This window comes from Coturnix japonica, chromosome 2 (genome assembly GCF_001577835.2).
Source record: "Coturnix japonica isolate 7356 chromosome 2, Coturnix japonica 2.1, whole genome shotgun sequence".
Taxonomy (NCBI): Eukaryota; Metazoa; Chordata; class Aves; order Galliformes; family Phasianidae; genus Coturnix; species Coturnix japonica.
The window spans coordinates 2,173,210-2,200,799 of record NC_029517.1 but is presented as its reverse complement, the minus strand read 5'-3'; the positions used below and the strand labels follow the sequence as shown (position 1 = coordinate 2,200,799).

Sequence of the window (27,590 nt, the reverse complement as noted above, 5' to 3'; positions counted from 1 at the left end):
TAGTCTTTCCAAGTCTTTTCTAATGGTTTTGGTTGTTGTTTTTCAGGTGTTGGTGGTGGTGGGTTTTGTTTGCTTGCTTGGGATGGGTGAGGTTAGAAGGTTCATAAGGTTCATATCTTGTGATCAGTCTCCTGAAGATGAACTGACCTTAGTGAGAGGGATAAACTGTTTACATCTGGATTCTGGTAGCAAATTAGAGACCAAAAGAGGGTGCCCTAATTGATGTTATCACACTCCAGAGTCTGTAAGTAAGAAAGGAAAAGGACTGTACCTCACTGTGTTTAGCAACAAAGGCACTGTGCATGGACGGATGTTGAGATTCCACCCTATAGCTCTGACTGAAAGTCAAGTGACTGCACACTCCAAATTTACATTCACTGTCTCAGTGCCTGATGACGCCTTGAGAACAAGACTCTTGCGTGAGATTGTCTTTTGCAGATTAAACTTTCCAGACTGTAACACAGATCAAAGTAAGGTGTGACTGTTTCCCTGCTGCATCGAGAAGGGAGCAGTGTGAAAAGCAATTAAAAGTATTTCTACATGTTTTTAATTTTTATCTTAGACGATCTTCCCAACAATGGAAATGAATAGTTGAGGGCATCAACCTGTAAACTCCTCTTCCTATGCCTTGTGTTTTCACTGTATCACTGCAGTAACTTCCAAAAGACGTACAGGCATGAGTTTGGCTGTTCAGATAAACTGAAGTTTAATTGGTGTCCTAAAGTTTCATCTAGGTTCTGTTGAAGTGGCTGAAGAAAGTCCTCCTGGCTTCACAACGTGGCATACTGAGCCAACAGCGGGTTGATCCTACTCAGTGGCTGCTTTGTAAGGAAAGCTTTGGGATGTATGCTGGTGACTTTAGTCAATGTGGGAACAAGCTCTGTAAATATTTTAACCCAAGTTAGCTTTAGGTACTGGAAGGAGCCATCCTAGACTCTCACTATAGTCAGCAGAGGAAGTATTCTCTGAAGGATGAGTCAGAGCAACTGTTGGTGCTCTTCAATGGAGGCTGGAGGCTTCAGTGAAAACACCTATTTCTCCTCACTGTTTATAGAGATAAGGGCCATCTAACTTCAGAGGTTAAAGTATTCTAAGTTGCCTCCTGGGAATAGCTCCTATCTCCCTTGCATTTAGGCTCTGAATAGACTTGGAGTTGGAGATGTGGCACCATAAGTCTCTGTATGCCCAGCAAGGCCATAGGGGCAACACCCTAAGCAAGCCCCCTGCAGCCTGAAGCAGTGTTTCAAAAGGTGTCTTTAGTCCATCAAGTGTGATCCAGCATTTTGTTTGTAGCTTAACAATTAAATTAAAAGTACACTGTGAAGTCAAAGTGAAAACACCCTTTGGTCTGGCATGGGATCCATTCGCAGGTGCTTTTCTGCCACTAGATTTTCCCTGAATTAATCAAAACTTCAAGAAAACCCACATCAAGACACATAGATAGGGAAAACAAGTGAGCTGGGTCCTTTCCTTGGCTTTCTACTGCGGGGTCCCGCAGGGACTCACCTCCCTCCTACAGATTGGGTTTTTTTTACAGACTTCAGCACAGCACTCACCTTTCCTGGGTGGGAAATTGTAAGGAACTTATCTGTACCTGTTGTTAGATGTAATGACATGATTCACCTGGAGATTTCTGCGGCGCAGACACATCCCACTCAGCCGCTCACCCAGGGTTTATTCTCTCTAGTCTAGTCAATACAGTCAATGGAGGCAAGGCCATGATTCACCTCATCCTAAGCAAATGTCTAAAATGGGGCAGATGAATCGTGCCCTAGAAACGCCAGTTTCTCTCTTCTGACTGATCACAAGGGCAGCTTGGGGTGTGTAGATCAGCTGGAGACATTAGAAGGTAGATGCGATGAGCACAACTCCTAGTCAGTGTGATCTACCTGCCTTCCTCTTCTTGGGAAAAAGCAGGCACTTCTGGAGGGCAGTTCATAGTTGCCTCATATTCCTTCCTTGGAATAGGAAGAATCAATGTTAGGTGAGATGAATCTTCAACTCAAACCACAGAAGAGGTGGAAAGAGGCCCCTAAGTTTTGGAAACCAGATGAAAACTTTTTGCTTTCACAGACACCTTTCACTTTGTCCATCTAAAATTCATCCACTTGATGTTAGAGCAAAAGAGAGGGATGAAATATTCTCTCAGTGCCTGCTGATAGTTCAAACACACCAGGCTGTTCCCAAATGAAAACCACATAGCAAAAAAAAGAAATAAAATTGAATGTAAACAGAAATACACGCTGCCCAGGCAGGTTTCTGTTTGTCATTAATTCTGAGCAGAAAAGTCAATCAAGAGATTTAATTAGAAGAATAGGAAATTATGCTCTAAAAATCCCTTCGGTTTTAGTAATCAAGGTTATTATTAGAAGCACCAGTAAAAACACTTAAAAAATTTATCTAATTAGCTACGTATCTGCTGATCTCTCTGCATAGCTGACTTGTTTGTCTCTAAAGCTTCAACCAACATAATGGTTCGTGGACACTCCTCTCAGAAGACTTCCATTTGGCTCAGTGCAGAATCTGCACTCCAATTGTTGTGGTTTCTTATTTTACTCTGCTCATTTTAACTGGAGCAATTCACAGACTGATGGCCAAAGCAGGTTTTGCATATCCTCGTGACAGCACAGCAAAGCTGGGCTTTATGAAAATGCAACACTGGTTTTGAAGATTTCCAGATTAAAACTGGTGTGAGAGCAAAGTGAAAATCTGCTGAACTAATATCCAGAGGCAGACTTTTAATACTTAATTTTTTAAGCACTTCAAACTGATAAAGCCTTGCAAAGCACATGCCTGAACTAAGCAGTTGTGGAAATACTCAAGAGCAGAAAAACCTTTTGCAGACTGTGCTTTCACAGAGGTTACCAATAGAGCTGTGGCTCCAACTTCCATGTACCCTTGCACTGATGCTTCTAGTAACATAGAACTGTAGAATGGTCTAGGTTGAAAAGGACCACAATGCTCATCTATTTCCAGCCCCCTGCTGTGTGCAGGGTCACCAACCAGCAGCCCAGGCTGCCCAGAGCCACATCCAGCCTGGCCTTGAATGCCTGCAGGGATGGGGCATCCACAACCTCCTTGGTCCTCTAGGAAACTCTAGGAGAGAGATAATGATGTTATTTTGGAGAGAGATGACAGTGGAAATGATGCTTTCTGGTGATTTTCTGTCCCCATTCATGGAAAGCAAATACAAAACTGAATGCCAGACTGACAGCACCTCTTTGCTTTGCTTTTTTTCCAGGTCCTTGGCGATTGGTCACCAATATTCCTCTCTGGGGACTCAGCCCATCCTCTGTGGGAGCATCCCAGGACTGGTCCCCAAGCAGCTACGATTCTGTCGGAACTATGTGGAGATCATGCCCAGCGTAGCAGAAGGGGTGAAGATTGGGATCCAAGAGTGCCAACACCAATTTCGGGGGAGGAGGTGGAACTGCACAACTGTCAATGACAGCTTGGCCATCTTCGGACCCGTGTTAGACAAAGGTGAGCCTTGTGCCTTGTGCCATGTGTTTGGTGAAGGACCATGGTTGGATAGCATCAGAGGTTTTGATAAACCCACTGTGAACTTGTTTCTGTGTGATAAAATTCCATGTAAAACGGGCTGATGGAGACAGGACTGAGTTTCATAAAAGGAGGCAAATGGCAAAAACAATGAAAGAACTGAGGGCATGGGACTCTATCCAAGCTTTTCAAACCTGATGTAGAGGCACTTGGTAGAGACAAGAAAATATGTAAAGCTACTCATAGGGTTGACAAGTAAATCTGTGGCTCTCTGGTGTAATGGGCTGTGGGGCACTGTGTGAATGCAGTCATGGTTGGAGGTGGTTCCTAGGGGTTGAACAAATTAGACATCATTGTTATTGATGCCATAGTGAGATACAATGAAGATGAAGGGCCTGAGGAACTCACCCTCTGTTAATAGTATTGCTTTCACTGGGTTATGAATATGGCAAATTCTAACACAGGGTATTCAAAAACCTGGGGCAAAACATGTCTAACATCTCCCATTTATACCAATGTTTTGTCCCAAGTTTTTGAATGCATTGATGTTTGAGTACTTGGCTCTTGTTACCATTTGTGTGAGCAGGGACCTATTTTAGCTCATAAGTATTGTTTCATCCTTCTTTGCCCTTGTACTATGCCTTCAAAGTCCAGTCTGGTCCTACATTTAATAACATACCAGAGAGCACTACAGCAGCCTGCAGAGAATAGAGCTATGGTGCGCACCATGGCAGGGCTTTCACCAGCCCTAAACAGGCATTGTTACACAGCACACGGAGAGCGTGGTTTCAGCTGATGGGTGGATACCATTACTCCGTTAGAGGTGGGACACTATGCTAACACCAGTGTCACCATTCAGGTTTATCAGAGATCAGCCCCAAACGATTATACCTGCCGGAGCTGCAGTGTGGTGCAGCTTAAGCCCATATCAAGGTGTCAGATCACAATGTTTGGCAGAGAATTAAAGCAACCATTCCAGGTACATCACTCCTGGGTGACTACAGCATTTGAATTAGGTCAGCAGAGCAAAACATTTTCCCATAGGCACAAGCCCAGGGTGACTTTCCCAAAAGCATACACTGAGCACAGGGAGTAAGTGAGCCAGTTAACCTAATACCTTTGTCTTGTCTTGATGTTATAGAATCATAGAATGTCTTGGGTTGGAAGGGATCTGAAAGATCATCAAGCTCCCACTCCCTTCCATGGGCTGGTTGCCCCTCACCAGCTCAGGCTGCCCAGCGCCCATCCAACCTGGTGCTGAGTACCTCCAGGGATAGGGCATCCACACCCCCTTTGGGCAGCAGTGCCAGGGCCTCACCATCTTCTGAGTAAAGAATTTCTTCCTAACATCTGACCTGAATCTCCCCCCTTTTAGCTCAAAGCCATTTCCCCTTGTCCTGTCATCATCAGACCATGTAAAAAGTTGCTCCCCCTCCTGCTTATAAGCTCCCTTCAATACAGGAAGGTCACAGTGAGGTCTTCCCAGGGCTTTCTCTTCTCCAAGCTGAACAAGCCCAACTCAAAGACATGTGGAACATCTTGGGTGAGATGCCTGATGTTGTCCTGTAGGAATGCTAGCAGGAGAGAAGCGATCTTCACCTTCTTGCTGACTGAAGGGGCCCCAATCCCACAAGCCTTATCTCACAGGTATGTCAGCACGAAGGGTCCATTCCTGCTTGAGTCTGCAGGCTTTCAGTAACTGGGCGCAGCGAGGGAGAGAAGGCTGGGACGATTTCATAACTGAAGAATGTTGTTCCTTGAGGGAGAATCAAACCACCCTTCAGTTTTGCTTCACCTACAGCAGGAGGGGGGAGAAAAAACAGCTCAGTCACATTCTTGTGCGGCAGATCCCCCAGGGTAGGAACATATTTGAGCTCCTACCCAGATAGAGAGAAGGAGAAGCAGAGAGAGAGAAAGAAAAAAAAGCAAAACTCTGTTTTGTGGCTGGAATTTTAAGTCACTCAAGATCCAACTTCAGCTCCTCATCTTTGTCAATAGAGGCCCTGTCTTCCCCTCCCAGCACCAACATAGTCACTAAAGCAACTCCTTTTTGCCTAACATGACTATCTGGACTTCTTTGATTGCAAAGGATTGATTTTAATGCCTTCAGGAAACACTTCCTAGGCCCCAATCTCTCTGAGGTTGGCTCACTGTCTGAGCTGCCCTTGCTGCTTTGCTATCTCATTGCTAATTCAGGGCTAGGCTTGAGCTCTGATTCAGCAGTGCCAAACTGTCACCAGACTGCTGCCCTTAAGAGCCATATTCTGATCTGAAACCAAACTCTTCTTCTCCACGAGCCAGATTGTGAGAAGAAATCCCTTTTGTTTTAGCTCCAACTATATGCATATAAGTATATATATATTGCATATGTAGTGTGTGTGTATATATATATATGTATATATATATGTATGTATGTATTTCATATATCCATAGCCAGGATGAACAAATCACATATTAAATCACAGTGGTATTCATGAGTACATCACAAGGGAACAGTGATGTTCAGAGGATCCAGGCTGGCCTCTGTTTGGAGACAACACCTGACAGGTATGGCCCATGGCCTTCTAACTCAACCTATATCAAGAGCAGAAGCCCCACTACCCATCCAGCTATTCACTCCCTTAGTTTTGCCCACCCTTGGCTATGGAACAGATGTTCCTTATTCAAAGGGAACGGTGCTGTCTTCTTCACTGCACTGTGGTATCTGCATGGGGACTTACCTAAGAGGTTGGGCTGTTTGTAAGTCAGTTTCCACAGATTTCAGTTTCCAAAGCACGAAGGAAAAATGCTTAAGTTGTCTTTAAAAATACTCAGGTTAAAAGTTTGGAGGATGTCATAGAGGGACATAACTTCACCAACAACAGAAAGTGAACTGTGCAACCCAGCAGGCATTTTCCATCTCAGACTTAAGTGACTATTGGGAGTGGTGCCACTTGACCTGTTTTTAACATTTAGGGTCTGAAGACACTATTTATGGTTAAGTTGTGGTACGTTTTCTCCCCTCTAAGCACAGTGCAAGCTTTGAAAATCCCCTGGGCAGAAATATGAACCAATCTCAAGAGAAGGAACACAATAAAAACTTCTTGTGGCCTTGTCTCTGTAAAAGACCTCAGCACATAATTAAGTCAAAATAGAAGCTTCCTCCATCTCCTCCCCCTTTCAATAAAAGTAAATTACCTCAAACTATTTAAGTCCCTCAGTTGGTTTAAATTTAAAAAGGGAGCCCTTGTCTATCTATTTCTTTCACTCGCTCCCACCTCCTTCTGCTAAAGAGTGGCTGGGGCTCTAAACCTGCCAGCTGGGCTGAGAAATGGTTAATAGTTATTGTAGAGGAGCAGCTTTTAATGAACTATTGAAGAATGATACATTGATGGAGTAATGGGAGTTTAAGTCGCTCTGTAATGAAACAGGTTCTCAGCGCGGACCCATTGTGGTGTAAATATGGCACGTCTCTCCCACTGTTTGGTCAGGGCTAAATAGCAAAGGCCAGAGGGGGGTCAGCTTATGGGGTCTCCGCTTTAGTTAATCAATCTGATTGGATTAGGGTCACTGCGATCCCTAATAATGTCAAAGGTTACGCCAAACTGGATTAAATGCTTTGTTGGGGAGGGCTCAGATTCTTTCAGCTTTCACCGATGGGGCTTGTTTATTAGAGTTTAACACTCGTGCAACCTTTGGAAGCCACTCCGTCTCCTTTTTGTACATCAGGGCATTTGCTGGCGTGCAATGGGGCTTGGACGAGCCGGGGCGGGTGGCTTTGTCAAGCATCTGAGCCCGTCGGATGTGCCCTCTGAGGACATATATCAAATTCCCTGCTGGACAAATGAGAGAACTAATGGGTGATACGGAGGCTCAGGGGCATAAATTCATTCCGGAAATAATTGTTGGCCCTTCTAGAATGGGAACGACCAAAGCCACAGAAACGATGGAGCGCCCTATTGTTCATGGTAAAGAGATGCTCACTTTGGTGTGGTTCCAGTCTATGAAGATACCAGGATGGGTACAATGTGAAATACAATTTATTTGAGATCATACCATTGTTTCAGCTGGGTGGAAGTCTTGCTTTCCAGCACAGATCAAGGTGGGATGGCATGTCATCCAGGGTGACCGCCAATCCCTCAGAATTACTAAAACCTTCATTCATAATTGTAGAATTATAGAATGGCCTGGGTTGAAAAGGACCACAATTTTCATCTCGTTTCAACCCCCTGCTATGGGCAGGGTTCCCAGCCACCAGACCAAGCTGCCCAGAGCCACATCCAGCCTGGCCTTGAATGCCTGCAGGGATGGGGCATCCACAGCCTCCTTGGGCAACCTGTTCCAGTGCGTCACCACCCTCTGGGTGAAAAACTTCCTCCTAAAATCCAACCTAAACCTCCCCTGTCCCAGTTTAAAACCATTCCCCCACAGGACACTGCCCTGTAGACAGCAAAGCATCCTTCAGAAACTGATTCCAAATTGATTCTTTGATGTCCATCTGGCAAAGGGAAGGATCAGCAATAATAGCATGTTATTGATACAGACACCTCTGCCCTCCTGCCATTAACTTTCTTTCCTGCACTAATGTTGATCTTTAAGGCACATCAGGACTGCCAGTTCATCCAGATTTCTTGCATGATACGTGCTGGAGCATTTCACCTCAAGACTTCTGGAATGAACCAAAAATCTGAATTTGGCTAGGACATCTCTTCCCAAAAGATGCCTCATCTCAACATACCACCAAGAGGTGTGTTGGATAGCACTCCTTACAGTAGCCTCCATGCAGCACTACTCTGGCATTGACAACCATTCACTATATTGATCTCTTCTACATTCAGGACAATCCTTCTCGAGCAAAGCACTGTCTTTGCTACTTACTCTAAACATGTTGCATTGGGAGAACTTCTGACACTGTTCTCTACCCCAGGTAATTCAAAAGGTGAAACTGAGGGTTGCAGAAGATCGTGGGTCAGCAAAATTTTGGGTGCACCATGTCAGACAGTGAGACAGGTCAGGGGAGTTTCATCTGATGCTGGGGTCCTGCGGGGCATGATTCATCTGATGTCTTGTAGACATCTGGGGTGAAACTATTCACACCCTGACATTTCTGCATCCTTACATCAACCCAGGATGGGAAACCAGGGAGACTGGCTCTTTGGTGGGAAGACAGGAGCATAAGAGAGGCAGAACAGGCATTCACCTGGCTTGGAGATGTGGGGATTCAGGTGACAGCTTGTATTGCATGGAATGCAGGGCACTGTTTGAAGCTAAACTTAATTTGGATTCTGGATCTTCTGGAAATAAGGCCTGTGTCTCTCTGAAGATGCAGCTGTGTCCATGTATCAACTCAACTCCTATTTCCATTCTCCATGTATGTCACAGCTCACCTTGTGCCTAACAAAACCCATTTGAGCTTTTCCCCAGGTTCAAGCAGGAACAGAACAAGACTCCCAAATTCAGTTATAATACCTGGGAGACACAAGTCTCCTCTTTTTTTTCCCTTGTGTTGTAACAATACTGCTCCACGGGCTCTCAGATAGTGCTGATCTCATCTCCCAGAGTTAGATGTCGAAGTCTGAGCTAGTCACCCCAGGCTCCCTTTGTAGTCAGTGGAGAGCAATCGCTATCTCCGGAGAGCAATTCATCTGACCTATCTGAGACACCTATCTCAGGATAACATGAATCATACCAAGATGTCCATTTCTCTCCATTGACTATAGAGGGAGCCTAGGGCTACAGCCTCAGCCTTCCATGTGTACTTCTTAGAGGCCCACTTTGGGGACAGAGATCTCCCACCACCATCTCTCTCCTGTTGGAAAGTGGTCCTGACACCCAGCCTCTATTGGAAAGGCCATTTTAGTAACATTAGAACACAGCACTGGAAAGGATCCCCTGGACCACGGAATACAGGCAGTCCTTTGCTATTTCAGGCAAAATCCCATCTCATAATGTCTCACATGATTTAAAATTAAGATGTTTAGCAGACCTCATCATATTTTCCTGATGGCATTCTGGCATCTCTGTTGTCTCTGTGCCAAATGCTTCCCCCCCTTTCCCTGCTCTAGATCAGGCTTCTTCACTGCTGCAATAAAGTAAGGCATGAGCAGAAAGCCACAAGATACTGATCCATCCAGGAGGTTAGTTACATGTAGGAGGTACTCTCTGCTCTCTCATGAAACTCTTCCCAAGAGGATCTGATTTCCAACCACACCCTGTCTACCTCTCCGCTAATGGCAATTTGGGCAGCTGCCCTGGTATCAACAACGGAGATCTACAAACTCTACCCTGTAACTATGGGGAAGGAAACTGGAAGGATCAGGATTGAAAATGTGACTGTGCAAGCTCCGCTCAGCCATCAAGATGCATAAATACTGCAGGCCGGAGATTTGCCAGTGCTGCTGAGAAACAGACTGGCAGCTTCTAGCTTAGGACACAAGCATTGGTTGTGTTCAGTGTCAGCATAAGCTAAGCACGGAGCTGGGGATTACTCTGGGAGACGAGACAGCAATAAGTATATTATGCCAGTGTATTATATATATATTATATAAGCCAGTGTACTGTGTGTGTTACATAAGTCAGTATTTCACAGGGAGGTGGTGGAGTCACCATCCCTGGAGGTGTTCAGGAAGCATGGAGATGTGGCACTGAGGGACGTGGTCAGTGGGGGTGGGTTGGGCATGGACAACTGGTCTTTTCGAGTCTTAATGATTCTGTGATAGGATAGCATGCAGAGGATTATGGTTAGCATCATATCTGCTTGCATTTGCCTCTCCAGTCCCAAGGCAAAGAGCTGAGCCAGCTGAAGGCTGCCCCATGCCCTGTGTTGGGTGGGCTCAGGTGTAGTCTTTGCAGACAGGAGGTGTCTATTCACCTTTCCACCTGGAATAAAGACCTGGCTCTTACACCTCTGCAGAGGGTTCTGCAGAGAAACAAGCCCATGAAAAGAGCTGCTTTCTGCAGCCAACCCCCTGGCACGAGCTTAAACCTGACGGAGCAGTGATGGTGAAAAGGAAACGGCAGCAGCGCCAGGAGCTGATCCTGTTTGTTTGCTGTGCTTCCTCCTACCTCCCACCTCACCAGCCTTCAGCTGTCAGCCCCGACACGGAGAATGGCGACTAAAACACGGGATCAGGGAGGGGAACATGAACAAGACGGCTCGTGGCTACAAAACCGGTGCCGTCTCTCCCGGTGGAGGGAGGCGCTGGAAACTTCTGCCTCCGGCAGCGCACAATGAGATGGGCTGGCAGTTATAGATTTATTTCCTTCTCCCCCCTCCTCCCCCTACCCCCCCCCCCCCTTCTCTCGCCTTTCCCTGCTGGATACATCGCATTCCCCAACTGGGCTCAGGCTGGTTGCAACAAGGAGCTCCCTCTGCCGCATCCCAGAGTGCCAAGTCCAAGCGTGGGAGCTAGTCCTAGACAAAAGGCAACAGTAGAGGGAGCTGATTAGCATCCCTTTGTCCTGGGAGAATCCCAGCCCCAAATGGGCCCTCGGCGCTCAACGGGCGGCACAAACACGCACACGTATGGACGAAAGCCAGGGAGGGAAAAGGGGACAGCAAGGCCACCACGGTGGGCGCTGGGGGAAGGGGACGTGGTGGCTTCAACCCTCAGCACTGCTGTGACCGACCATGCCATGGCACTGGTCCTGGGCTGGGGTCCATGAGGGTACGTTCATATGTACCAAACATCCCAAACAAGCAAAGTCTTCTGACAAAGAGGGCTCCCAGCTTGTGAATGTGGCTCTTTTCTCTCTCTTTTTTCTTTCTTTTTTATCCTTGGGGGATGTGTTGTGAGCTGGCAGTGCTGAATAGAGGCAGGGATTTTAAGGGCTGTGGGATCATCTGGTCGGATTCGTATATAAGAAGCAGAGAATTTCTTCCAGTGTCTCCCCAGACAGATATGGCAGGGCAGCAAGAGAGAAAGCTGAACGTATAAAGCTGCCCTGCACACTCCTTTCTGCATGGCAGGGGAATGGATGTGATGCAGAGGTCATCCCCATGGCCTGTCTCCCTCCTTGGCACTTCCCATGGGGCTGGAAAGCAAAACACAGTCCAGGCATTACTCAACAGGAGATAACATGGTTCCTGCAAAGGTCTGCTGCAGGAGAAAGTGTGTTTCTTAATGGATTAACTCCTATGGTTCCCTGCTCCCTCAGCCTTTTCTTTCAGGGTGCATGTTCATCAAAGGAAGGACTCAACATCCAAGAAGATCCATAGGATTAACAGAGAGGCAGTAGCTGGGAATTAGCAAGTCAGAAAGGTTAAAGGTTCTGGCTGTTTTTGTTCCGTTCTACCTGTGAATGATGTGATGGAATGACTAGGGCCCTGCTGCACTGGCTGCTCCATAATTGATTGAACAGCAATGACAAAGCAAGAAGGAGAGTGAAGCAGAATTCTGGGATTCCCAAACACCTGGGGGACACAGAGTCATAGAATTAGACAGCTTAGTGGGAAGCAGCGCCCTACTGAAGTAGAGGATCATAGGCTTAGGTTGGAAGGGATGAGATGGACCTTAAGGATCATCTTGTTTAAACGTGCTTTAGTTTGCATGGTGGTGATGGGTTGGTGATTGGACTAGATGATCTTAATGGTCTTTTCCAACCTTAATGATTCTATGATTCCATGATCTAGTTCCAATCCCCATGCTGTGGGCTGGTTGTCACCTACCATATCAGGCTGCCCAGGGCTTCATCCAATCTGGCCTTGAATGCCTCCAGTGATAGGACAAGGCAAGCAGGGACTACCAGGACTATCCGTAGTAGTCAGGGGTGTTGAACAGGAGAGACATTTTTTGGATAAACAGCATAAGATAGATGAAGACAAAGTACATAAACATGTGTGTTATCTAGCTGCCTTTTCCAGACCCAGCCTGAGCCAGAGATGGAAAACAAGGCAAAAAGAGTTTCTAGTTCTGTTTCAGGCTCTGCTTTTGACTGTGATAGAGACAGTGGAAAAAGTCCTTCTTCTGCTCCATATTCATTTCCTATGGAGAGGACCACAGAAATGACAGGGTACTTCTAAAAGCAGGTCATAGGTAGGGCCCTGAAGCTCTTGCAATATCATTTAGGTAGCTTTATTGGCCTGCTTATAACTGTTGCTCTTGAGTTTGATCAATGGGGCAGTAATGCATCACGCAACGTTTCCTGGTAGGTTGCAGTTTGTTGACTAAGCATCTGGCACAATTTCCTCTCCATTATTTCCAGGTGCTAAATCACATTAAATGATAGATAATAATTATGGTTTATCCTTTCCTAATCATGCTGCTTTCCCAGGGAAGCTGTTGCCACAGGGATGTTGTGGGAGTGTGAATGGGTGGGGAGGGCACCAGGAGATATTTCTACTCACCCGGAGCCATAAAAAAGTTGGAGACCCCTTAGGCTAAGCACACAGAATCCAAACTAGGATATATTATAGCTTGCTTGAAATGTATCTATTTATTTTCTGGGCCATTTTTTTTTCCATCCAAAAAGTCAACCTCTTCAAAATGGAGGTTTTGCAAGACCTCCTAAATTTAAAAGGCAAAAAAAAGGACAGTTTTGACTTTCTTTCTTTGTACTTTTCAGATAGTTTCATTTGAGTTCTTGAACTCATTTCACTTCATTTTGAACATGATCTTATGTCAAAATAGCAAGTCATTCTGCTACCAAAGAAGCTCATTGCAGAGCACTTAATATTTCATGGGGTATTTAAATGTTTGGATATTCTTGAAGTAGAATGATTTTTTCTTCTCAAAATCCCAATGTTGACAAGAGTAAATGTTTCGACAACCTTTCTTTTTCAGTCTTTTATTGTACAGAATCATTCAGATGCTCACATTTTCTGTCTGATTTTGAGCTCTCTCTCAAAAAGAAAAAAAAGGAAAAGAAAAAACACCCAGAATTTCCCATGATATGTAAATGTGATTCCTTTGGCCCTCATTACTAGCCTGAGGCATGGCATACTCCTCAGATAGCTCCAATTTGACAAGCTGCCTAAATCCAAATGTACTGAGAGTGAAGTATCAGCAGTGCTCTCCTAAGGACCCCCTAAATTCATAAAGCAGCCTTACAGGTCTATAAAACGAGGGCTGTAACAGATAGGCCCCAAGCCCATGACTCATTCTCCCCTGTCATAAAACTCCGAGTCCCATCATGAAGATGCTCCAACAGGAAATTGCACAGATTCTTCTTAGAGAAGTAACAAAAGGTGGCAAAGTATTTTAGTGCTGTTTATTCTAGGTGGAGAAAGATGGCTCTGTTCATCTAGCATTTTTTTGGTCTGCTTCCCTAACTGCATTTCAAATATAGATTCCTCTACAGTTGAATTTAAGTATGTAGATGTGTCTTAAGAGCCTGTCTGTAGGATGTCCAGTCATTGCCCAGCACAGTGGCATTGCTGTAGAAGAGACAGAATATATTACAGCTTAAATTAAGAATATTGTCTATATTTAGCTCTCCTGAGCAGTGTCTTCTCAATCAGATGTTACCACACACATCACTTGTGCCTGAACACATTGGAGATGACTTTGTGAGCTCCTGAAAGGAAGGCACCTACATATGATGGGTTTTGCCAAGTTCTCCACGTGACTTTATTAATTATAACCTGGATCCAACACATTCCCATATGATGTTAAAGTTGAGGAGAATGCAAATATGGCAAAATACTGCACAACCCCATTGAGCTGCATGCAGCTCTCCAATGGCATCTTGCCTTAATGTGATGGCTCTCGAGAGGCCAAGCAGACACTGAAGCTTTATAACTTCCCTGTCAGTACTGTGTTTCCTATGCTTACCCAAACATAGCAAGAGCTATTAATCAAATGTAAGAGTTAAAAGCTGTCCCTGAAGCTTTGTCATTTCAACCCAGGACAACCCTTAGCATTCAGAAAATTTCTGTCTCACCATGCACTCGTATTTTACTAAAAGCTGACAGCATACTGGGCTTCTCTTGCTAGGGCTGGATCTTTGGGTATTTGAGGGGCTGTGGGCTGACTGCTACTTTGCTATTCCATTGCTGCTCTCCTCTCAAGAAGGTTATGCCTGCTGATGTTTTAGACTATGATTTGATCCTATCAGCCCTTCTAGAATAAGAAGGGTGTTCTCCGTTCACATTGGGTAACCAAACCGGGTAACCTGGATTAAAATGACAGATGATCTAGGCTTGGTTCTGACTGGGATCAGATAGCTTGAGATGAGCTTGAGAATCCCGGTGTGCGATAGCAAATCTTCCACTCTATGAGATGCATGCAAAATACCTCAGAAAATTGAAGGTCATGATGCACCAGTGCTTCCTTAGATGATGATCTCGGCTCCTTTGGAGCTGGTCTGGGCAAGCAAGCCACAGCCCAGACTAACAGCAGTACTGGGCTTTCTAGTCCCTGAGCAGCATAGCCCTGCTTCTAACCACATGCCGTAGCTGGGTCAAATAACTGTATGCAAACATTAGAAAGCCAGATGTGATTCAGGAGCTGCTGGGGTGTCATCCCAGCTTTACCTGCCTGAACTGCAGCTACTCAGCCAAACTAATACCCAAACCTGCCTTGATCTTAACTTACTCACTAAAATTAATGCCCAAAATGCTTTGCCTTAAATATTTTTTTAACCTACCTTAGCTAACTGAAGTTAACCAGTCTGGGTGAAGTATGTGTATTCTGTGCTTATGATTTAATGATTGAGAACTCTTCATTTTCATGCTTTTCTGACTGCAGATGGTGGGCAACTGGCATCTTGTGGTAGCAAGGGTAATGGGAGGACAGTTGATCTTGTAGGTCCTTTTTAACCTTGTGATTCTAGGATTCTTAAGTTAATGCATTTACTTAGCAGTACGTGGAACCTCAAAGATCGACATGTTGTACTTCATAAGGGCAAATACTGGCTCTGAAATATGAATAATCTCTGCAGTTCCCCACCAAAAGCCCCCCAAATCAGCACCTAAGCTTATTGTGATGCCTGTAGTTCCTATGCATGTCTAGTACAGACAACCAAACACTCAGACTAAAAGGAGAACATACCAAAATCAACATCATAACCAAGAAATACACCATAAAAACAGTACATAATCAAGAAAAGCAAGAAGATGAGGATAAAAAGGAGTAATTTATGGGCAGAAGATAATGTTTCTTTCCAGCGCTGCCATTGTTCAAATACAGAATAGTTTTGGTCAGTGTATGTTGGATGACTCAACTTCACCATCTCCACATGGCTGAGTTCCTCCCATAGAAGAAAGATAGACCCCACATGAGTTCCACAGTTGAATTCCTGAAGAAATTCAACTCAAGAGCAGCCATGTGGTCAGTCATAAGCCAGGACCCAAGCCTGATTGCCTTTAGCCCGCTGACAGCTTTCCACCTTCCCCAGCTCATCTCCATTGTGAACACATGCAATGGTTCCATATCCCCTTTTCCACTTGCTTAATCCATTCCTTCCCGCCCCACTGCTAATACAATAATGCCCCACTGAGGAGATCCACCCACCAGGAAATCTCCCTTTAACACCCTGCAAAGGAGCAGCCAGGTTTATCTTTACTGCTTTTCTGGAAAACTAAATGGGGACTCATCTGCTATAATCCCTCCTTAAGTCTCCAAGAGGCTGCCTGTGTTTCCATTTTAGCATATCTAACAGCTCCTGCATGTGTACTGCAAAGCTGCTGCTCCATGGAGGTAAATCACGTAGCGGCACATACTTCAAGTCCTTACTATCACCCTCTGGAGACATAAATGGCTCTTCAAGTAAATGGCTGAGCCTTTGAAACTTCATAAAAATGCCTGAAGAGTTGGTTTAAATGGTCCTGGAGATCTCCCTGAAGGATGAATCTCGTGACTCATCTACAGTCTCCTGCTGGAGAGTTTGGAGTGCTTCAGTGTGGTGATGCACACCATTGCCATAGGCCTCACTTTTAGCATGGCAGCAGCGACGTCCTTGATGGGGGTAGGAAATAGGCATCCCAGTTTGAGAAAACCCATGATATTTCTGCTCCAGAATGACACTGAGGCCTCCCCAGACTTTCACAAGTACAGAAAAACCTTAAAAAGGCCTGAAAAAACTCTGGGCAAATGTCATCCACACAGCAGATGAAGGTTTGGGGTGAAGGTGATCACTTGGGATGGGAGGGACTGAACATTTTGCTTCTTGTGGTTCATTGTAGAAGTCTTCAGTTTGTTAATGAGCACAGGGAGGTGTTTTTGTGGCTTGTGATGGACAGGAGAAGGCTGGGAAGGATTGGAGAAGCCCCAGGCCTCCATCAGTACTGACTGTAGGGCATCCCACCCTGAGTCATATTTGCATCCTCACTGTTATCCCAGCCATTGGGCTTTTGGGGTCACGGTTTCTATTTGCCTCCTTTATTTGCATTGTCCCTGCCTATCTAGAAATAGGACATGCCAGTATTTCTGCTAAGCTCCTGAATCACGTTGTCCACTACAGAGACTTGTCGGGCCACGCTATATTGCAAGCCCAAGAGTTTTTACCCCTCCCTGCTAACTTTGGAGAAGCATCCACTTGGAAGGTTGCATTTTCAGGCCTGTAGACGTCAAAAGCTTTGTTGTGCCAGCACAAATCCCAGTTCCCATTTCCATACTCACTCCTGCAAGCCTTTTGCTGACAAGTCTGGAGCTGCAGCGAAGACGTGAGCCATTTGCATGATTAAAGGTTGCAGGACCAAGCTGATTAGAAAGATTCAGCAAATTTTCCAATCAGAGCATTAGCACAGATCCACTAGGTGAGGAGCTGGCTCTGGGTGCGTAGTTGGCTCCTCCTCAGAGACATGGAGTACCTTCCACTGGTTTCCATCAAGAGCTGAAGTTCTCAGTTGCTCTCAGGATTGATCTCTGCACCTGCAGAGTGAATGCCTGTACATAATGTTGTGGTTTTGGTGGCTTTTTCTTTATAATATCAAAACCTTCTGCTTTGATTAGAGATGGGGGTGGAATCTGACACTGTTCTCTTGCGTTTAGCTCCTAATTGGAATATTCCCCATGGGTATTTAAAAAAAAAAAAAAAAAGTATATTAAATTGGCCCAGATATTTTTTTTATGAATAACGCTTTAATTAAATTTTTACATATTAAATGTACATCAATAGGAATAGTTAGACAAATAGCATGAGTGTTAGTCATGTACAAGCAAAAGGATGAATCAGCCGAAGGAAGACTGCGTGTGTTACAACACCCTCTCCCTCCAAGGACACATGTGAGGTGCTGAAAGGCAAAGGAAGTTACCATGAGAGATGGAAATGAGTGAGAAGAGGGAGCATAGGAAAAAAGCCAGGAGAAAGGAGGGGTACCACTGGGATTAATAAGGTAAGGGCTCCCCCGCTCATACTGTGACTCAGACACAAGTCACAGAGCCAAGGGACTTGAGCTCCATTCCCAGCGCTATCACAAATGCTACACTACTTTACAACATTCCTTCATCTTCCTCTCCTTCTCCCCATTTCCACCTCCTCCTTTGCTTTGGCCAGGTTAGTTTGATGAGCTCTTCTTCATGTCCACTTCAATGGCAGGCGGAGGATTGGGGTTAGACCTTCAGAAGAGCGGTCTGATGGTGAGGGAGTGAAGCATGAGAATAGATTGCCTGGGGAAGGGGTGGGAGCTCCAGCCTGGGAGGTTTTTTGAGAACAGGTTAGGCAAACATCTGTTAGGGATAGCTTAGACAGGCTGTTTAAGAGGATCTTGCTCCCTTGCAGACAGAGCAAGGTCCAGTTCTGTATTTTATGATTTTAAGCTTTTCTGGATGTTTTCTGAGCTAGTCAGTGCAACTCTAAAGTGCTTTCCTTCCTCAGTAACACTGACTTACCTTCTCTCCTCCTTCCACAACATCAGACAGAGACCTCTGTAATTTACACCAGGCCAAGAGGAGAATCAAGCCCCGTGTTTTTCTGCTGATGGCCAAACTATATTTTCTGCTTTACCAGATTTATTCAGTAACTGATTTTCAAAGACATTTCCTAAGGGTTCTTGGTTGTTCTCTCATATTTTTTTTTCACGCTTCACATACCATCCGCCTCCACTTATTACACAGGGCAGTGTCAGTGTTGCCAACAAGGGAGATTACATTTAATAGCAAGAGAGAAATCTTTCGCAGCTCCCATCCCAAGAGGCCACAGATGCATGACTTTGATTTGCTGCTGTAAGATAGGCAGGGATGAAAGCGATGTGCGCTGTTAGTAAACCCTCAAGGTACTGGGTTCCTCCAGCAGCCTGGTAAATGCCTTCCACTCCCACTAAAGTCACTTAAGACACTGGATGCAGATCAGGTCATCATCCTTACTTCCCATCCCAGTTGATGTGTTGGGTCAGGGGTCCTGTGTTGTTCTCACCAGCTCTGGGGTGCCCACCCTCCAGCTATGGGGTAAGGATACTCTTTTGCACCCTGCAGCAGAACTACATTTAGGATGCAAAATCAGGAATAACATCACGATCAGTTGTCAGACATGAAGGCAGGGTTGATATAAGAGCAAATAGGCATTTAGTGTATTTGAAGCAAAAAGAATAAGAGGTTTAAGCTGGAAGTTGCAAGTTTTTGTGATATCATAGAGCCATTTGAGTTGGAAGGAACCCTTTAAGGCCATCTGGTCCCACTCCCCCGCAATGAACAGGGGCACCGCAGCTCCATCAGGTGCTCTGAGCCCTGTCCAGCCTGACTTTGAGTGTCTTTGGGGATGGGGTACCCACCACCTCTCTGGGCAGGTTGGCAAAGCTCTGTAACAGACACACGACACAAAAGAGAAGAATCAAAATTAGTAGTGATGTAGCCTGAGGATGAGACTGCTTCATCAAAGCAAAGGTTTTCATTTGGCTTATGATGGATTAATGCAAATGAACCCATAGACAGAGGTGAAAGCTGGAATCCTACGTTTCTTCTGCAAAATGAAACCCACAGCACCTGCTCTTCTTCCCACTTGCTCACACCCCCTGTTCTCAAAGATGCTTTCAACACCACCTGGCAGTTATGTAGTTTGGGTGTCCATTGTTTTCCTTGCCTGGGAGGATCAAGCCCATGTGCAGATCAGCTGGAAGAGATCATCTCCATAGCAGAGAGCATCTCCATAGTCTGCACGCTTCCAGCTCCACTCACCACAAGGGCTGACGAGTGTATGACACGGGGCTGGGTGAGAAAAAAATGCATCTCTCTAATTAGGTGGGTGGGTGTTGTGTGAGTTAAGGAACCTTAAAATAATTTAAGCATAAGATTAATGAAATTGGCTTGTTTTATGAATACAAATGATGACTGGTTGAGAGAGAGTTGTCTGGAGGTGTTAGGTATCGTTTGCTTTCGCAGCAAGTTGGGTTTTTTTGAGGTCAGGTCGCTATCTCATGCTGCTGTTCTGATTATGGGAGGGATCAAGTAGCAGGAGACCAAAGCTTTACAGTACCAACAGCTGTTCCTAATTTTAAACCAATTCAAAAACCTGTGTGACTCAGTGAGGAACAGAAAACTATCATGTCTGAAAGTTTCTTGGTGGGCATCAGGTCGGATGTTCCATTTGAAGACATATTGCTCATGGGGCTCATCCCTGCATTAAGAGCATGTTTCACAGCAGGTTGGTCTTTAAGGCCCCTTCCAACCTAAGCCATTATCATAGAATCATAGAATCACAGACTGGCTTGGGTTGGAAGGAACCTCATGGATCATCAGGATATCTGTCCACACCACAGAATGAGAACTGCATGGCATCCATCCCATCAGTGTAGGTACAGGCACATATTTGGTGGGGCCAACCTAGACAGTTTATATGAGATCTCCACTATTTAAAATCACAAGTAGATCCAAGCTACAGGTTTTGTATTGTTGGTATTGCTATGTAAACTCTAACACTTGACACCCTAGTTAAATAGTCCAGCATTGAAAGTAAAGCTGAAGGAGATCTTCCATTTATCTAATTTCAGAGGTCTTAATATTTATCAAGAGCTAAAGCTTTCAGCTGTACATTAAATATGACAGACTGACAGATGATCTCCTAGCCATGTATTCACTTTGCATGTTCTTGCTCAGCTTCCTGGCCCAAACTGATGACACATTTTCTGTTCTGCAGAGTGATAGGCTAACTCTTCACAGCAGCTAAAATGAACCATTATGGACATACATGCAACAATGGGAGATCTGTAGTTTAAAAGCACTGTGGTGCAGACTCTCCTCATCAGTTTTTTAAGTAAAAGGACCCATTTCTCCATGACCAGGACTGAGACCAGAATGATCACCATTTCACAGACTTCTCTTAGCAAAACTGCCTTTGCACAGGGATGTATGGCCATTAGATTTATACATGGCCAGCAGATGTCTTTATGGAGTTACAGAGCTATTTCCTTCAGAAGAGGGTAGTATTTCCATTCCTGAGGTTACAGCTTTGATGAGCTTATGGAGCTATTCATTTGCACATCCTTAGAAGATACTCTGAGCTGTAATGCCCTTACATGCACTCTGTGATAGACAGGTACAGAACTGAATACATCTTTAGACAGATGTTCAATATATTTAGCTCACTTTTCCGCTTGCAAATTGTACAACAGCTTCAAGTGTAATCAGAATATCTGTCATCCAGAGCTTATCTTCTGACTCATAATTGTTTGTAAATCATACAGTCTGTGTCCCAAGCTTTGCAATTTTCTTACTCCTCTCTGTCTAAATAGATGTTCAAGCTCATTGCTTCAGCTGCTAGCTGAAGTAACAGGGATTAGAAAGCAGGAACAGGTGGGCAGCTGAGGCAGAGTTGGGACAGGTGAGCTGCTCTGAAGTCAAGCTGTGAGAGTGAGCCCTTAATTCCCCAGGAACCACAGATCCAGACTTCAAATCATGTTTCTTCCTTTCCCAAGCTATTGATAAATTACACTGTGTGCACTGGTAGTTGTATAAAACATCTCTGCCTCCCCAGCTCTGTGAAACTGAAAGCCATAGAAAAAGAAAGAAGGGAAGGGAAAGAGAAAGGGAAAGGGAAAAAGGGAAAGGGAAAGGGAAAGGGGAAGGGGAAGGGGAAGGGAAGGAGAAAAAGGAAAGGAAAGGAAAGGAAAGGAAAGGAAAGGAAAGGAAAGGAAAGGAAAGGAAAGGAAAGGAAAGGAAAGGAAAGGAGGGAAATACAAAGAGAGGGAGAGTGGAAGGGGGGGAGGGAGGAAGGAAGAGGGAGAAAGGGAGGGAAGGGGGAAAGGGGAAATAATAGAAAAAGGAAAAGGGGCAGGAAAGAAAGACTTGTCAAAGGTTGCTGGGGAGTGAGCAGTTCCCCTGCAGTTCTTCCAGCACCCAAACCACCTTCCTTTTCCAACTGAAGCCTGCAAAGCAAAAGCTTCTGCAAGCTGAAAAAAAATTGCTTAATTGCCTCAAATTGATTCCATGGTTTTATTAAGATATTTGCCCAGCTCTATTGTGGTTAATTATTTGTATTACAGTAGACTCCAAGGCCCCAAGCAGAGATCATGGCTCCATTGTGCTAAATACTGTACAAGCACATAATAAGAAAATCACTCCTTGCCCCAGATAGCTTTCAATTAGGTGGAAAGCTGCAGTGGAAACATACCACAGCTAGTGTGAACATCTTTTGGGAGAGGCTAATGTGGGTTTCCAAAGCCAAAAGGGAACTTGGTGCGAGCATGGGCTGCTTTCATTGTGCATGAGCCTGCAGCCCCTCTCTTCTAGCAAGGGAGGATATTGAGCAATGGAAGAACCCCTTCCAGCCAACATTTTGTGTTGGGATGGTGGGGTGAAAGAGTTCCTGTGCATCTGAAAGCTCTGGCCTTGGAAGCCTGGCTGCAGGTTTGTGAAAGAACTTGTTTCCCTGGGGATTTCCAGTTAGGTTTTGCAGATGCACCAGTGCACCGTGTTCCCCTGTTTAGGTAAATGCTTACACAGAAGCACTCGACTCATCCTCAGCCTTGTGGAGACCCTGTGCCTACTACCACTGCCTGCCTCTGCTCCCCAACCAGGGTGAGAAATGGGAGCAAAAACCACAAAGGGGAACTGTACACTTCTCCTTTCCCTCCCCTTGCATCCTGGGTGCTGCTCAGGCTCTGGATGCAGCCCTGGGCTGTGTAGGAGGCATCTTGCATTGCTCGTCACTTGCTTGCACTTTTCCTCTCAACGCAGGGTTGAGAGGATATGAAAGTCAGCAAACTGTAGGCAGTAATAATAATAATGGGAAAACCCCATTGTTTCTAACACCAAACTCAAGCCTCAAGCAGGAACCTCATTAGAGATAGCTCAGTGCCTATGTGTGTGTGTCTGTCTGTGTGCAAAACGGCCCGGCAGAATCCCCCAGCTTTAGCCAGGCTTTGAAAAAGATCTGGGTGGTGATTCAAAATCCAGGTTATGACCTGTGACCTTTGGATGAGAAATTGTTGCCATTTAGGATGTGTTAGGAGGTCCATCCTTTTCATCAAATGCGTGTTTCTTCTTGCTGCGGGAGGCAATCACACCGGTATATCATTAACTCGCAGAAAAGGAGGCTGTAAAAGAAGTTGATGGGGGACCTTAGCCCACACCCTGCTGGGGTCTGCTCGGAGCACAATATCCCAGCGACCATGAGATTAAGCTAAAGAGAAAAGTGAAAATGCTTTTCACGATTCACACGCCCTTTAGATTGTTTTATTAAACCATTTGAATAGGGATTTCCCTTTCGGCCGACAACGGGGCCCGGCCAATGCATAGTTCTAGGTTGCTATGACTTAGTTGGTGCTGGCTAATCACAAGTGAGGGCAAATTTCATATAAAATATCTGGGGCTATTGTCGACCTAATGCGGCGTGACAGTGCCAGCACAAAGGGGGATTCATTCACCCCAGCAGGTAATAAGGACGATTTGCCATACCAACCAGGCAGTCTCGAGGGGGGCTGTCAAATACGATCAGAGCAGCAAAATGGAGCCTCGCATTCCATTCTCAGGTGGGCGAAGGCAATCCTTTTGTTGGACCATGTTGCTTCTGATAACAGAATACAATTATTTTTCTTTTCTTGCCCATATCCTATTGACCAGTGGGGCTGTTTTGCATAGCACTCTTTGGGACTTGTCTTTTCTTCTTGCCTTCTTTCCAGGCCAGGAGAGACCCCGGTGATCCCTTTAACCTGGAAGGCGCCGCGGAGAATTTCAGCCTTGTCCTTCCCTGCTCCCTCTCCGCCTTCCCCTTTCATTAAGGACTCAGTCCTGCCACAATGAGCATGGTGTATCTCTGCTAATAACCCCCAATTGGCACACAGCTTCCTTTTGTCTCAAGCCTTCCAGGGACATCAGGCGGGTGGGGAGACAAGGGTAATTTGGGGCAGTTTGAGGGACCGTGAGTTTCAGGCCTTGAGACAGAGATGAAATATTCAGAAGACATTTACGGGAGGTGGGGGGAACCACTGCTGAGCGTTTCACACATGACCAAGCCAACAGAAAGACAGATAAAACTTGCTTGCATTGGGCAGGGTAGGTAGAGAGACATACATGACAATGATTAGATCGACAGAGAGATTGGGCAATAGAGAAGGAGATAGGGGGATGTTTGCTTTGTGAGCAGCAGACAGCGGGTTACTGATACCAGACCATCCTGCTGATTTGCTTATCTTGGGGGTCTGCTTACCTGCAGTCACCTGGGGTTATTTTGACAGCAGCTAATTAGCAGGAGCATTCCAGCCCCCGACCCACCCTGCTCTGCTCAGCCAGCAGCGCCCATTGGCCCCGCTCTGTGAGCTGGCTCTACCTGTTTGGGAGCACAGGCGCTGAAGGTTGCAGCTTCAGTGTGCTCAGTGCAATGAAAACCATAAGCAACCAACAAGGAAAGAAAAAAAAAAAGAGAGAGAATAAATAAAACCACTGTTCACATGTTTGAGAGGAACTTGGCCTTCAGGATTTTACAAACCGAATTCATCCAACCTCATTCTATCCAACATTTTCTCTTATCGTTCGTGTTCCCTGGCAGGAATTGCCCATTTAATAATTTCCCTCCAATGATCTGAATCACGGCTAATCTGATCAAATGTCTTTTTAGGGCCTTTCATCTTTGCAGGGATGTGTTGACACTAGCACGCTGGTGCAGAGGAAACAAGAACTCAAGCAGAACTTCGTTCAAAACACAGATGGGACCCAAACCTAACCTTTCCTTTAAGATATGCAAAAGTGTGGTTAGCTTCTTGTTATTATGCTTCGCATTTGCATGAGTCTTTGCATTTTGGGGCCTGATTTTTACGAGGATAAAATAGTCAAACAAACCCTGGAGCTGGATTTTGATGAGAAACAGTGCAGAATCAGCTGGGCATGGAGTTGGCATGGTTTCTTGTGGTGAAGGGCAGAGGCTGTGGCATCATGCAGAGCCCGGCATGAAGCTGTAAGGGAGCTCTGTGGGATCTGTGGGCATTCTGCACTCATGGATTCTCTGAAGCCTGAGGTGGGAGAGCTGCATGTATTCCATCCCTTTTGAGGGTTAGACCTAATATTGTTGTTTACCTGCAGCCAACAAACACTGGGATTTTTGCAAAGTAGTCTCCCCTAAGCACAGAGAGAAGCCTGCTTAGGAAATGCTCCTAAAGACCAAGGGACCCAAGACAAACACATCACAAAAAGGCAGCATGTATTTGGGTTTCGGTAGCACGTGGCTCCAAACCATTCAGATCAGTCTGTAAACCTATGCTGAGACTGTCACATTGCGAAGGGCTGGCAGGGGAAAGGAGCTGATGATCCTTCTGTATCCAGAAGTGCTGTGCCATAATAGATTCTACTCTTGTCCAAGGGATCCCATGTAATCCTGCTCTTCTGGAAACGATTGATGGAGTAGTGGTGGAGGTTTCTTCCCTGTAAAATACTGCTCTGGAAAGTCCTGGAGGTACTGTCAAGACCTGCAGTAGCTATAAGTCTAGATGAGGTGCTGATCAGAGGGTAGCTGTGGTCTGCACAACTCAGCACACATGCAGGTTGAGGTACCAATGTTCTCCTGGGATCATAGAATCATAGAATCACCAAGGTTGGAAAAGACCTCCAGGATCATCCAGTCCAACCATCCAACTACCACCAATATTTCCCCACTAATCCATGCGCCCTGGAAGGCTCTATGCAAGAGTGACCCAAGCATGAGCATCACTCCTGTATAATGAGACAAGATGCAGTATAGGGCAAAGAGAAAAATTCTTCCTTTTGCCCTTCTCCTCTGTAACATGGTAGGCTGATGGAATACTTAAAGCTCCAGCTGTGGGGTGTAAGCTGAACTTTCTGATTGTCCTCTATAGATAGTGCACCAAATCTGATCAGTGGTGTGAGTCAATAGAGTATACAATTTGAATGCATCTGTGAGTGTTTCTTTATGTTCCATGATACATGAATTTTGTGTATTTCTGCAAATAGAGAAACTGAAGCAGGTTATGTGGTTGCTCTTGTCCAGAGAGAGTCTTTGGTCAGTATTTGTAGCCCACTGGGTGATGCAGTCATTGGGATCCAACCTTTCTGTAGCCTTTCTAAAGCCTTCAGAGATATCTAAGAATAACATGGACTTTGGAAGCTTCCTGCCTGACCGACACTGTTGTGATTAAATGGAAACTCAGAGCCTGGCACTTGGCTAGTTGGCATTTAGACTTGGAGGAGGACCAAGTTCAGAAATGGAAGCTTTAAGCAAGCTCAAGATCTCTTCCTACTGCTTTGACTTTGGGAAGTGCTTTACAGTCAGCATAATGATAGGGAGCATGAATACAGCACACACTGCTGAATCTGGGGATGTGCTCTTTGGAATGATTTGCCCTACCACCAAGAAACATGGCTTGCCCCTTTCTTTCTTGTGATGGACACATCCAAGGCCACCACTTGTTCCTCTTCACCTTCCCTAATGATGGAAGGGGAATCCTTAAAAACAACTCACAGCCTTGGTAAAAGGATCCCATCTCACTGTGCTGAGGGTGTAATTGAGGAGTCCAGCAGCAGGCCTGGAGATGCTGATGCAGGAGGTCAATGTGTTGAGACTGGCAAGGCTGGGTTGGGGGAATATGAACACTGGGACCACTACAGAGCAGAGCTAAAGGAAGCCTGAAGCTGAGCCAGTCAACTTCTATAATCCCCTTTTAGCTGGTTTATCTGAGCTGAAATCTCCTATTGCTACAATCAGGAGCAATACCTCTGAGGCTATAAAAGCCAATATTTTGTTTCCAGCATTCCCAGTATTTTCCCTGTAACACCTCTGTGATCCTCCTCCACTTTTACTATGGGAACAACTCTTGTTCCCCTCCAGCACTTGGACACTGTCTCTGCAGCATGGATGGATCTTTCAGACAACATGTGCCAAGGGGATCCCTGTTCTCCATTTTCACATGGATGCCAATATTTAATAGTTCTGATTGACACACCATTTTCTTCTTTGTGATCATAAAAAAACTGCCTTTAGACACTTTGTATTTCACCTTTTCTCCTCTTTTCCCTGGGGAAAAAAATGCATCCTGTGATCAGAGGTGTGACCCTTCACTTCTTTCCTCATCATCTTTTGCTAAAGGGATTGATCTTGCGCAAGGAGCATCACAAGGGGGAAGACTTCATCTCCATGTACTGAATCCTTGGTCCTTGGCTCTGAGGGATCTGTTGGTTGGTAGGTTTAGCACAGAGGCTGAGTGAGTTGTGGGGACTTGAGTCAAAGGCTGGGCTCCCTAATCCCTCAAAGCTCATATCACAAATTCCCCACCATCTTTGGACAATTCCTTCCACCCCTGTAGCAGCCATATCTTACCTTCAAGAAGAACCCCCATCCATAGTAACTAGGAGGAGACTGAGCCATTAAGAAAGGCTCTCAGTATAAGAGGTGAGGCTGTGCTGACTCCAAATGCCAGAATCGCCAGGCTGCATCCAGTTTTATTTCCAGTTTCTTTGGTTTAAGGTTTTATTTAGATTATTTTTTTAATCCAGAGTCAATGTAGTGTCAACTCTTGTGCAAATCCTAGCATGAGAGCTGTGGGTTTGTATTCCCTCAGGACAGGGAGGGAATTTAAACCCTTTCTCACACTCCCTGGGTGCATGCCCTACCAGACAAATGTTGGAAAGCCTTTACACTTTCAACCCCTCAGAGATGAGTTTTCTGAAACAGGTTGCCTGGGCGTCTAAAATCGCTGACACAACAGATAGCTCTCTCTTCTGTGTTAGCTTTGAAAAACAAAGCAGAGAGAAAGCAGCGTGCTCCTCCCTGAAGTCCTGTTGAGCAGCTGG

The 27,590-nt window shown here is 45.3% G+C and overlaps 1 protein-coding gene across 1 annotated transcript in view; it reads left to right on the top strand.

Moving 5' to 3' along the window:
- Positions 1 to 27,590, top strand: part of WNT3A (Wnt family member 3A) — a 76,200-nt gene that overhangs the window by 38,886 nt on the left and 9,724 nt on the right. Inside the window, exon 2 of the mRNA XM_015853035.2 lies at positions 3,242 to 3,483. Coding sequence (XP_015708521.2) covers positions 3,242 to 3,483 — 242 coding nt within the window. The remainder of the gene's footprint in view (positions 1 to 3,241; positions 3,484 to 27,590) is intronic.